General features: G+C 39.5%; 1 protein-coding gene across 1 annotated transcript in view; it reads left to right on the top strand.

Moving 5' to 3' along the window:
- Window positions 1-13,287, top strand: part of GDI2 (GDP dissociation inhibitor 2) — a 45,185-nt gene that overhangs the window by 26,472 nt on the left and 5,426 nt on the right. The window contains exons 5-7 of the mRNA XM_070391419.1: window positions 4,384-4,582; window positions 4,843-4,974; window positions 9,988-10,087. Of these exons, the coding sequence (XP_070247520.1) occupies window positions 4,384-4,582; window positions 4,843-4,974; window positions 9,988-10,087 (431 nt within the window). The remainder of the gene's footprint in view (window positions 1-4,383; window positions 4,583-4,842; window positions 4,975-9,987; window positions 10,088-13,287) is intronic.

The raw sequence follows: 13,287 nt of genomic DNA, 5'->3' as shown, positions 1-13,287 counted from the left end.
CCGCTCCTTTTTTTCTTTTTCTTTTTTTTCTTCTGGGCCAGCTTTAGCTCTGGCTCTAGCTCTGAGGCTTCCGCTGCTGAAAGCAGGTATCTGGTTTGTTTGCGTTCTATAATCGAAACAATGTATAACTCCAGCTCAGAGATCCCGGGCCGGCTGAAAGCTGGTTTCTGGGGTTTTGTTTAGCTTCTATATTTGTTACAATGTTTCTTGGAGTTGCAGCTCAGAGGCCGGCAAGTCAGGTGGGGAAGTTGGAGTCTGCAGTCACTGGAGCAAGCAAGCCTCATGTTTGCTTCCAGCTGCCTGGCTGCCGGCCGCCATCTTGGCTGACAGTTAATTTGCATAAGGATATGCTGATTAGCCAATGGGAAGGGTAGCGGTCGTACGCTAATTACCATGTTTCTCTTTTATTAGTGTAGATTATAGCTTACATTTACTGAACATGTTTGCCAGCATACATGTACTGTATGCTGTAACACACTCTGTGTGTTATCTAATTTTAGTTTATGTAGTCCTTTATTACAAACCTGTGAGATGTGGGTGCTATTATTTTTTACAGATGGGAAAACAGATATAGCGATGTGAAAGAAAAGCCCAAAGTAGCATAACTTCTGACTGGTAGAACTGGCTGGAAGTCAGATATATCTGACTCAAGAACCCCTCATAGTTGTAACTACTGTACTATATATAGTATATACAGCTTTAAAAAATATTTTAACTGTTATGTACCATCTTATTCTTTTTTCTTCATGGTAAACATTTCTAGTTTCTGTGATTGTTTCTCATATAATATGCTATCTTGATCTCTTTTACACTTTTTTTTGTAAATTCTCTGATTTGCCAAGATGATCCTATCCTATATAATAAAAGGCTAATACGCAAACCAACCGAACAGTGGAACGACTGGTCGCTATGATGTGCACTGACCACCAGAGGGCAGATGCTCAATGCTGGAGCTGTCCCCTGGTGGTCAGTGCGCTCCTATAGGGGGAGCACTGCTCAGCCAGAAGCCCTGAGCTGGGCTCATGGCTGATGAGTGCAGCCATGGTGGTGGGAGCCTCTCCTGCCTCCGTGGCAGCGCTAAGGATGTTTGACTGCTCAGGCTGAGGTACCTCCCTCCCCCTAGTGCACAATTTTCATACACTGGGCCTCTAGTATATAACAATAGTATTGCAAACAGACCAGACATAATACTCCAAATGTTGTCTGCTCTGTGTCAGTGGGACTATTACTTTCCTAGGACAATATACTTCTATTAATGTAGCCCGTTACCATTGCTTTTTTTCCCCTCTCTGTATACACTCTTGGTTCTCGTGATAGATAGATAGTTCATGATGCCAGCTAATTCCAGTAAATAATTTGTTGCTTGGTCAGATGTTATTTTTGTGAAATCAATGAGAAATATATATGATGTCTACAGAATGTTGAACACAATTAGTATGTTCAGAAATGTTTTGAGAAGTTTTCATGAAAAGCTTTGAAAAGCTAAATCTTTAGCTTGTTTATTTATTCTTATTCTTACTGCTGTGAGGCATCTATTTATCTGGAGCACGTTGGCATCAAATCACCTTTGATATCACAGATCTAAGTGAATCCAAGGGCTTGTAGCGGTCTGAGGTAGCTGTGCTTGCTGCACCTCTAATTCTACAATTAGAATTCTATATTGTGTGCCATATCTTAGTTTTTTTATGATACTGATTCTACCCTAAGTTTTTTTTTTTAAATATATTTTATTGATTTTTTACAGAGAGGAAGGGAGAGAAACAGAGAGTTAGAAACATCGATGAGAGAGAAACATCGATCAGCTGCCTCCTGCACATCTCCTACTGGGCATGTGCCCGCAACCCAGGTACATGCCCTTGACTGGAATCGAACCTGGGACCTTTCAGTCTGCAGGCTGACGCTCTATCCACTGAGCTAAACCGGCTTCGGCGAATTTTTAAAATTCTGTGGTTACCTCCTAGTTAATTGAAAAGTTTTTATCTATTCTCAGTGAAAGTACTCTGGATTTTGTAGGGTTTTTTTATGTTTTAAAAGTTTTGGTGTGTTTTTTTGGTAAGTAAACTTCATTGTATAAGTGAATGAATGAAAGTCAAACCTATTTCAAATGAAGGTAAGACACTAAGGGGACTAATTCTAAAAAAAATTTTTTTCTAATTTTTTAATATAATTTTAATATTTTTGTTTTTATGTGGTATACCTAATATAAGAATAAGTCAACTTCTTTTATATTTGCTCCCATAAGATTATATGGATTGAATATATATTGAGCCCTTGCTATGTGCCGGGTACTCTTCTGGGTTTGGGAGTAGGGAGGGTTCAACAGAAAGAAAAAAGTAAACAAAATTGCTTCCCTAATGGAGTTTACATTAGTAGGAGACAGACTATAAGTAAATAAGGAAAAGTCATGATGATAATAATGCTGTATAGAAAGTTGGAACGTGGAGGGAGTATGGGGGGTACAGTTTTATTTTATTACTATTTTTTAAAATATATTTCTTTATTGATTTCAGAGAGGAAGGGAGAAGGAGAGAGAGATAGAAACATCAATAATGAGAGAGAATCATTGATTGGCTGCCTCCTGCACACCCCACACTGGGGATCGAGCTTGCAACCCAGGCATGTGCCCTTGGCCGGAATCGAACCTGGCTCCCTTCAGTCTGCAGGCTGATGCTCTATCCACTGAGCCAGGCCAGCTAGGGCAGGGAGGTACAGTTTTAAATAGGAAGGCATCATTATAGAAGCAGCTGTTATAAAAATTATACAGTAGGAAATATTATTTTAACTCTTTCAATTATGACTTTCAGGATGAGCACTGGATCTCTAAAATGTTTGTAATCACAGTGGTTTTGATGCCATACTGCTAGTAATGGAGATCACTAGTTGGCACCATGCATGACACCATGGAAGGGGCGGAGAAGCTCCTGGAGCACCTCTGCTTGGCTGTGAAACAGTGTCACCAGCCATAATGATGAGGGGAGGGAGGGAACGAAAAAAGAGGAAATGGAGAGGAATTTAAGAAGACACTAGGATTTTTATTCTGGTTTTTAAAAAAAGTTACACAGTAATCCCCAGTAAGCTGTTGGTGGTAGCTGTAGGTTCCAACAGGCAGCGTCCACCAGCATATACCCGATATATAAGCGCATTACAGTGGTGACTCATGTTTCTTTTTTAGTCTTTCACCCAACACCAGACAATTAAACTTGGGTCTTAACTATGGTGCTGATGTGGTGATAGAATATTTCTTTTTAGCGTTATGTCTTTACTGTGTATGCATTCTCTCCATTTTTAAAGGTAGGTTGTAAAATATGTAGTCAGCTGTCACTAATAGCCTTATAATCATTTATAAATTTTTTAAATTGATTTTAGAGAGAGAGAAAGAGAGAAGAGAGAGAAAGAAAAAACCCACCAATTTGTTGTTCCACTTACGCATTTATTGGTTGATTTTTTTATGTGCTATGACCTGGGATCAAACCCGCAAGTTGGCATATCTGGAAGATGCTCTAACCGACTGAACTACCCGGTCAGGTTATGATCATTTGAATTTTCAGTTTTGTTGGTTTCAGTTACAGTCTTGGGAAAGAATGTTAAAAATATCAAAACATTAAATTGTCAACAGATAAAAAAGAAACATTTGAGAATTTGTTATTTTTAAAGCTGTTGTTTTTGGAAGTAGCTGTACAGTTTAGGAAAGGGGGTAAAAGATTGTAAAACCAGAAAGTTTTCTGTTTCTTTGCCCTTGTCTTTCTGCTTGCTGTATACTACTAGTAGTAACTGACTAATAGGAATGTCTGAGGGTTTAATATGTGGTCATTTATAGCTGTATAATGAACTACTTCTTATTGTATAAAGCAGTAAGCTGATGATTTAGGACTTCATTAAAGTGACTAGCAGCATAATCAACATCTAAATACAGATAAGAAGAGGAAGAGTATTCAGAATTTTAGGCAGTTGGCCGAGTATCAATTAGAGTTGTTAAAGGAACATTCAGCTGGATGCCTTCGTGAATAAATAGTTTTTGCAAAGTCATCTTGACCTTGTACCTAATAAGAAACATAATTAGACATACTACATTTAATTAAGTACTGGTTGTTATTGTACTTTAAAATTGAAGACCTTACTGATCTGTTATAATTATGTCAGTTTATTTTAAAGTTGTCCAAACACTCATATCTTAACCATTTGTATGCCATAAGAGTCTATAGAGGCAAGTGGCGGACCTTTTTTAATTAAATTCAAAATAGCGTGGCAGTTAACTGGTTAAATTGCACACTGTGTTAGAAGAGCCTCAAATAATAACATGGCAAATTTAAACTTTTCCTTTCATACTTTCTTTTCTCCAGTGTTCTATTGTGAGTGTGTGCTTTTTGAAAAATTATCTTTTAGGCTTAATGGGGCTGTTTGAAAAACGTCGCTTCAGAAAATTCCTAGTATATGTTGCCAACTTCGATGAAAATGATGCTAGAACTTTTGAGGGCATTGATCCTAAGAAGACTGCAATGCGAGAGGTGTATAAGAAATTTGATCTGGGCCAAGATGTTATAGATTTTACTGGTCATGCCCTGGCACTTTACAGAACTGATGAGTAAGTTTTCTGGTTTTTAGATTTATATATTGTTTGGAATGCTAACTGAATTTCCTACTTCTCCAATGTGGAAATTCTAGCTAAACAAATATATAGCCATGTCATACACTGAAAGAAGAGGTTCTAGTTGCAAATTAATGTTAGAACCTTTTAAGTAAAATGCAAAAGTAATAAGTTGAAATCACTGCAGAAATAGATTTTAAATTGAACACAAGAATGAAAACCGAAGCCTCTTGTAATATTTATTTCCTCTTCTCCAGCTATTTAGATCAACCATGTAGTGAAACCATTAATAGGATTAAACTTTACAGTGAATCTTTGGCAAGATATGGCAAAAGCCCATACCTTTATCCACTGTATGGCCTTGGAGAACTCCCACAAGGATTTGCAAGGTAAGAACCCATATTTATCCTATTTGCTAAAACCCCACTGATTCTGAACTTCATCTCCCACAGAAGTACTAGTGTATGAGATACGGTTGTAAAAAATGAGACAAGATATGCCTGTGAATAATGAGATGGTTTTAATTTTTGAAGTAAAATTCACATACAACGAAACCACAGATCTATAGTAAAAATGTTGAGTTTGATACATGTATAAACTTGCATAATAAAAACTCCAGAATCAAGATAACATTTTTCTCATTCCAGAAAGTTCCCTTGTATCATCTCATAATCACCCCTCCCAAACCATAGTATGTACTCATTTGTGTCTGACCTTTGATTAATATTTTTGAGATCCATTTATGTTGATACACATGCTGGTGGTAGTTCATTTATAGTAAAAAGTATTGAGTATTATTCCATTATGTGAATATCCCCCCTTTTCTCTTATGGATACTTGAGAGAGTGATGTACCACTTTATACTCAGCAATGCCTGAGAATTTTAGTTGCTCCATATGCTTGTCAACATTTGTGTTGTCAGTCTTTTTTTTTTAAATTGTTTTATTGCTTAAAGTATTACAAAGGGTATTACATATGTCCGTCCGTCGTCGTCCCCCCCCCCCCCCCCCCCGCCCCCCCCTTGACAATCCCCTGGGTGTTGTCAGTCTTTTTTAATTGAAACTACCCAGTAGGTGTGAAATAGTATCTTGTTATGGTTTTAATTTGCATTTCTTAAGGACTAATATTGATCACCTTTTCATGAGGTTGTTGGCTGTTAGTATAATTTTGTGGTGTGATTGCTTATGTCTTCTGTACATTTTTAAAGATTGGTTGTCTTTGTGATTTGTAGGAGATCTTGATGTATCCTGACAGCAAGTCTTTTGTCAGATATATATGCATTATAAATGTTTTCTCCCAATCTGTGGCAGAAGCTTTACATTTTTATGTTGTATCTTTTTAAAAAATATATTTTTTTGTTGATTTCCAGAGGAAGGGAGAGGGAGAGAGAGAAACATCAATGACGAGAGAGAGTCATTGTTCAGCTGCCTCCTGCACACCCCACACTGGGGATCGAGCCCACAACCCAGGCATGTGCCCTGACTGGAAATTGAACCTTCCTTCCTCTCCTGGTTCATGTCAATGCTCAACCACTGAGCCATGCTGGGCTCTTTTTTTTTTTTTTCCCCAATGTTTAGTGCTTTTGGAGTCCTAAGAAAACTCAAGAGCATAAAGATGTTCTCCTATGTCTTTTTCTAAAAGCTTTATAGTTTTAGCTTTCTGTTTCAATCTGTGGTTCATCTTGAAATAATATTAGTGTATGGGGTGAGGTAGGGCTCAAAGTTCACTTTTTTCATATCGATAGTTGTTCTAGCACCATTTGTTGGAAAGATTTCTTTTTCTAGTTGTCTTGGTGCCTTTGCAGAAAATCGTTTGACCATATATGTGTCTTTTGTTCCAGTGACCTATTTAATTTCCCTATGCCATTACCTAACTGTCTTGAATTATAGTTTTATAGTAAGTCTTGAAATCACGTAATGCAAGTCCTCATCTTTATTCTTTTTCAAAATGTTTTGGCTATTTGAGGTCCTTTATATTTCCAAATACATTTTAGAACAGGTTGACAATTTCTAGAAAAAGTGCTTGCTGGGATTTTAATTAGGATGAATTAAATCTGTATAGATCAGGAGGGTAGTAAAGAATAAAGGGGACTAAATATGGTGATGGGAGATGATTTGACTTTGGGTGGTCACAATGCAATATACAGATTATGTATCATAAAAATGTACACTTAAAACCTATATGATCTTACTAACCACTGTCATCCAATAAATTTAATAAAAAAAAATCTATAGATCAATTTGGGGGAGAATTATCTTAATAATACTGAGTTTTCCAATGCATGAATTTGCTCTCTTCATATATTTAGGTTTTCTTTGTCTCAGCAGTGTCTTGTAGCTTCATTGTAGAGATCTAGCATTTTTTTTGTTCAAATTTATTCGTAAGTGTGGTTATTTTGATGTTGCTGTTAATGGAAGTTTGTTTTCAGAGTTGTTTGCTGCTAATATACAGAAATATAATTGATTTATGTATACTGACCTTATATCTAGTTTTTATAGATTTCTTAGGATTTTCCTTATACACAGTTATCTCATCTTTGAACAGAGAGATTAGCTTCTTCTTTTACAACCTTTTTGTTCCTCCTTTCCTCCCCCTGCCTTTATGCACTGGCTAGGACTAATAGAAAAATGATGAATAGAAGTTGTGAGAATGGACACCCTTGCTTTATTCCAAGTCTTAAGGGAAATGTTTTCAGAATTTTATTATTAAATGTTTTTTTCTAGATGGTTTTATTAGATTAAAAATTTTTGTATTTGTATCTTGCTGAGAGTTTTTATTATGAAGGGGTGTTGACATTGAGTTAATAATGCAGAGTGGGAGGGAGGGGGAGAAAGAGTGAGAAACTTTGATGTGAGAGAGACATTGGGAGAGAGACATAGAGAGAGAGAGAAACTTTGATGTGAGAGAGACATATTGATTGGTTGCTTCCCCAGTGCAACCCAACCAGAGCTGGGGATCGAACCTGCAACCCAGGTTCGGATTACCCTTGACTGGAAATTGAACCCATGTTCCTTCAGTGCTTGGGCTGATCCTGTAACCACTGAGCAACACTGATCAGGGCTATCCCTTTAATTTTTTAAAATTTAGTTTGTGTGCGTGTATGCATTTGTGTATGTTAGATGTCACTACTAGTTTGTGTATATATAGTGGTTTTTTTCTTTTAGCTATTTTCAAATATTTTCTTTGGGTTATGGCAGTTTCACTAGGATTTGTCTAGGTGTGGTTTTGCTTCGCATTTGCTAAAGTGCTTGAATGTGTAAGTTCATTTTTTATATCAAATTGGTAATTTTTAAATTACTATCCTCTTTAGATATTTCATCCCATATTCTCTTCTCTTCTTCCGAGACACCAATTATTTGTACGTTAGATGCTTGGTGTTATTCCATAGGTCATTGAGGCTCTGCTCATTTAAAAAAAAACCACATTTTTATATGTTGATTTTTATTTCTTTAAATATATTTTTATTGATTTTAGAGGAGGGAGGGAGAGATAGAAACATCAGTGATAGAGAATCATTGATCGGCTGCCTACTGTATACTCCTTACTGGGGATGGAGCCTGCAACCTTGGGCATGTGCCCTGACCGGGAATTGAACCTTGACCTTGTGGTTCGTAGGGAGAGAGAGAGTTCATGCCGGGGGGGGGGGGGGGGGGGGGGGGGGGGGGACATCAGTTTTTTTGCTCCAGCCATATATGCATTCATTGGTTGATTCTTGTATGAGCCTACACTGGGATCGAACAACCTTGGCATATCGAGAGAATGCTCTAATCAACTGAGCTACTTGGCCAGCACTGCTCATTTTTTTGTCTATTTTTTCCCTCTCCTTACTTCATTGGATAATGCCTGTTCATTTGTCTTCAAGTTCACTGACTCTTGTTTCTGTTATTTCCAGTAGGCTAATAATCCCATTCAGTGAGTTTTAATTTTTTTTAATATTATACTTTGTAGATCTAGAATTTCTATTTTCAAATACAGTTTTAATTTATCTTGTGAGATGCTGTGTAACTCATTTTGACTCTCCTATATTTATAACATTCTTGAACATGTATCCTTGAACAAGGATGTTTGCAAATTTTCTTGTTTTGTTTTGTTAGTCCTCAACTGAGGATATTTTTTTCAATTGATTTTTAGAGAGAATGAGAGGGAGGGAGAGAGAGGGGAGAGTGAGAGACAGGGAAACATTGATGTGAAAGAGGTTGCCTCCCACACATGCCCAAACCGGGACCAGGGATTGAACCTGCAACTCAGGTACATGCCCTTATGAGGAATTGGATCCACAATCCTTTTGTGCACGGGCTGAAACACTAACCATTGAGCTAACCACTGAGCACACTGATCCGGGCATCCTTGATCATATTTCTAATAGTTGTCTTTAACCTTCTGCATTTTTTTAAACATCAGTAATAGTGGTCAGTTTATGTTGATTGCTTATCCTCTTTGGATCACATTTTTTTTGTTATATCTTATAATTTTTAGCATATACTGGACATATTTACTGGTACATTGTAGAGATGCTGGAGTCTTTCTCTGAAGAGTATTAATTTCCAAATTGGCAGATAAGTTTACTTTGAATTTTGGAGTTTTGATTTTATGCCTTTTTAAAGGGGGTCTTTTGTCCTTGGCTGACTTATTAGTCCTGGAACAGTAGGTACTAGTGTTTCTGTGGAAAGCCCCGAGTGTCTGCCAAGCTCCTAATTTAATAAGGCAGTTTCAAACTTCAGACTTGTTTGTCCTTATGACCTACAGCTGTAATCTCTGCTCAAGTCTTTTTGCTTTTCAGCTGTTGCTTTTTTGCTGGCTTTCTTGGAGTCTCCCTCATGTGCAAGTACTTCTGGACTTAGCTAAGGATGGAAGAGATTTTACAGATTTGGTGGCTACTGTTTGTAGGATTCCCCCCCAACCCTCAATTTTCATCTCCATTGACAACCCCAAATTCTGTCCTGTGTCATCTTAAGATGATAAGACCACAGACTTTTTCTTCTGTTATAGCTATTCTGTGTTATAAGGCCTGGGGAGTTCTTTTCCTCAGGGGAAGACTCATCCATGTAAACCACATAAATATTTCATCCAGTTGCCTCCTTCCAAGTTTTCCCCCCAGTTTCTGCCTGCGTTTAGTCACTCTCCGGTGCCTCTTGATAGTTTCATTTATATGCAGGAGGATTGGACACATTTAAGCTATTCTTTCATTATTGGTCTGTTTTTTGTTTTTTTTTACTTACTATTCATCATTGAATATGATATTTCATTATTTTTTATAATTGATGCTCTAATGACTTTTAAACTAATGCCTTTTGGAAGAAAATTGAGAAGATAAATATTGCTTATAATTAAGATCTAGGAAAGTAGACTTTAGTAGTTGAAACAATTATAAATTACCAATTGTAATTTAATAAATTTTTTAGGCTAAGTGCTATTTATGGAGGTACCTACATGCTGAATAAACCAATTGAAGAAATAATTGTGCAAAATGGAAAAGTGATTGGTGTTAAATCTGAAGGAGAGGTAAAGTAGCATTTACAATTAAAATATACTGTGTTCTTGTAAAGAAAACTTTATTATCTAATGAGTACTTAAATTTGGTATGGACACATGCTAGATTTCAGACTACATGGATATCTGATTTCTTATAACAAACGTATTCATTATGACTAAGGACTAGTTAATGAGTCTGTGCTTTAAGAAAACAGATCAATACTTTGTTTTGTTGTTTGTTGCTTCCTCTTGAGACTATAAAATATGGATTATGGATGAGTGCTAAGTGGTATATACTGTGGGTTGATGCCTGTCTCAAATTTATTTAAGTTTAGCTTTGTTAGTACCACTTATAATTTATTTGTTGAAATTGAGCTTATTAGGCAATACTGTTTTGTTATTATAATTTAGTAAATGGTTAAATTTTAACATTTTTTATATATATACTAGAGGCCTGGTGCACAAAAATTTGTGCACTTGGGGGAGTCCCTCAGCCCGGCCTGTGCCCTCTCGCAGTCTGGGACCCCTCGGGGGGATGTCCACCTGCTGGCTTAGGCCTGCTCCCCAGAGGATCGGGCCTAAGCTGGCAGTCAGACATCCCTGTGGCAGCCTGGGAGCCCTCGGGGGATGTCCACTCGCCAGGGGGGAACAGGCCTAAGCTGCAGTTGGACATCCTTAGCGCTGCTGAGGAGGCGGGAGAGGCTCCCACCACCACCGCTGTGCTGGCAGCCGTCATCCTGGCTTGTGGCTGAACAGAGCTCCCCCTGGTGGTCAGTGTGTGTCATAGTGACCAGTCATTCCCAGTGGTTCTGCTGTTAGGGTCAATTTGCATAGTACCCTTTTATTATATAGGATAGAGGCCTGGTGCACGGGTGGGGGCTGGCTGGTTTGCCCTGAAGGGTGTCCTGGATCAGGGTGGGGGTCCCGCTGGGGTGCCTGGCCAGCCTGAGTGAGGGGCTTAGGGCCGTTTTCAGGCAGGCCACACACTCTTCAGGGTGGCGATCCCCACTGGGGTGCCTGGCCAGCCTGGGTGAGGGGCTGATGGCTGTTTGCAGGCTGGTCACAGCCCCTTCAGGGTGGGGGACCCCACTGGGGTGCCTGGCCAGCCTGTGTGAGGGGCTGATGGCTGTTTGCAGGCTGGTCAAGCCCCCCAGCTGGGATCCTCACCCTGTGGGTGCCTGGCCAGCCTGGGTGAGGGGCTGTGAGGGCTGTTTTCAGGCTGGCCACACCTCCTTCAGAGTGGGGGTCCCGCTGGGGTGTCTGGCCAGCCTGGGTGAGGGGCTGAGGGCCGTTTTCAGGCTGGCCACAGCTGCGGGCTGAAAGCAGGTACCTGGGATTTTTCTATCTTCTATAATTGAAACTTTGTAGCCTTGAGCGGAGTTCAGGGCAGGCGGGAAGCTTGGCTTCCTCCATTGCCGGGGGCAACCCAAGCCTGCTTGCTCCAGCTCTGTGGCCGCGGCCATCTTAGTTGGGTTAATTTGCATATTTGCTCCTGATTGGCTGGTGGGCGTGGCTTATGGGTGTAGCAGAGGTACAGTCAATTTGCATGTTTCTCTTTTATTAGATTAGATTTTTATTGCTTTGAGAGGAAGTAAGTGGGAGAGAAGAGAGAGGAGAAACATCAATGATGAGAATCATTGATCGGCTGCCTCCAGCACGTCCATACTGGGGATTGAGCCCACAACCCGGGCATGTGCCCTGGCTGGAAAATGAACCGGGACTTCCTGGTTCATAGGTTGATGCTCAACCACTGAGCCATGCCAGCCTGGCATCAATGTTAATTGTTAACATTTAATTTGGGGTTCATCTGTGGAGCTGGCTAGGTGGAGTTTTGAGTAATTTCTCCAATTTGAATTGGATATAAATCAGTTAATTTAAAAAATACATATTTTTATTGATTTCAGGAGGGAGAGGGAGAGAGAGAGAGAAACATCAATGGAGAGAATCATTGATTGGCTTGCTTCTTGCATGCTCCCTAATGGGGATAGAGCCTGCAACCTGGGCATGTGCCCTAACTGGGAATTGAAGTGTGACCTCCTAGTTCATTGGTTGATGCTCAACCACTTAAGCCGCACCTGCCCGGCCATAGTTAATCTTGTTGAAGGACATATTCTGATTCAGTAAATGTTCAGAGGTGGGGCTACATTTTCTTCCAGGCTCTCAGGTGAGGCTGATGCTGTTGGTCTGCAAACCAGATCATTCCACTGCCATGAACTATCGCCTCTTACAAACAGAAATGCTCAAAAAGAAAACTCAGAAACTAAGTTATAAAAAATATATATGTATATACACACACACAAATATTTTCTTTTTTATTGGTTTCAGAGAGGAAGGGAGAGGGATAGAGAGATAGAAACATCAATGCTGAGAGAGAATCATTGATTGGCTGCCTCCTGCATGCCCCACACTGGGGATGGAGCCTGCAACTGAAGCATGTGCCCTGACCAAGAATTTAATTGGCGCCGAACCGGTTTGGCTCAGTGGATAGAGCGTCAGCCTGCGGACTCAAGGGTCCCAGGTTCGATTCCGGTCAAGGGCATGTACCTGGGTTGCGGGCACATCCCTACTGGGGGCTGTGCAGGAGGCAGCTGATCGATCTCTCTCATCGATGTTTCTAGCTCTCTATCCCTCTCCCTTCTTCTCTGTAAAAATTCAATAAAATATATTTAAAAAAAAAGAATTGAATTGGCATTCTCTTTTTTTATTTTTTTAATATATTTTATTGATTTTTTACAGAGAGGAAGGGAGAGGGATAGAGAGCTAGAAACATCGATGAGAGAGAAACATCATTCAGCTGCCTCCTGCACATCCCCTTGTGGGGATGTGCCCGCAACCAAGGTACATGCCTTTGACCGGAATCGAACCTGGGACCCTTCAATCCAAAGACCGATGCTCTATCCACTGAGCCAAACCAGTTAGAGCCTGGCAACCTTTTGGTTCCTCTGTCAGCGCTCAACCACTGAGCCATGCTGACTGGGCAAAAAAAATAATTTGGTATTCCTGATGGTATTCCATGGGTTAAGACCATATAAGCAACACTCAATAGTTGGCCATCTGAACTTTCACTGTTGCAGATCTTTTGTTAACTACCTATGCCTTTTCAGCATAACAGGTGTTTGGGAAATATGGTTAATGTTTTTATTTGCTATCTAAAAGTCCATTTTATTTAAATCTTCACCTGAGGATATGTTTTTATTGATTTTTTTGGGGGGGTGGGGGTGGGGGTTGGG

This window comes from Myotis yumanensis, unplaced genomic scaffold (assembly GCF_028538775.1).
Source record: "Myotis yumanensis isolate MYYU_CA2020_CCGP unplaced genomic scaffold, mMyoYum1.0.hap1 SCAF_1, whole genome shotgun sequence".
Taxonomy (NCBI): Eukaryota; Metazoa; Chordata; class Mammalia; order Chiroptera; family Vespertilionidae; genus Myotis; species Myotis yumanensis.
The sequence above is the reverse complement of the archived record's forward strand: the minus strand, read 5'-3'. Positions and strand labels throughout refer to the sequence as shown.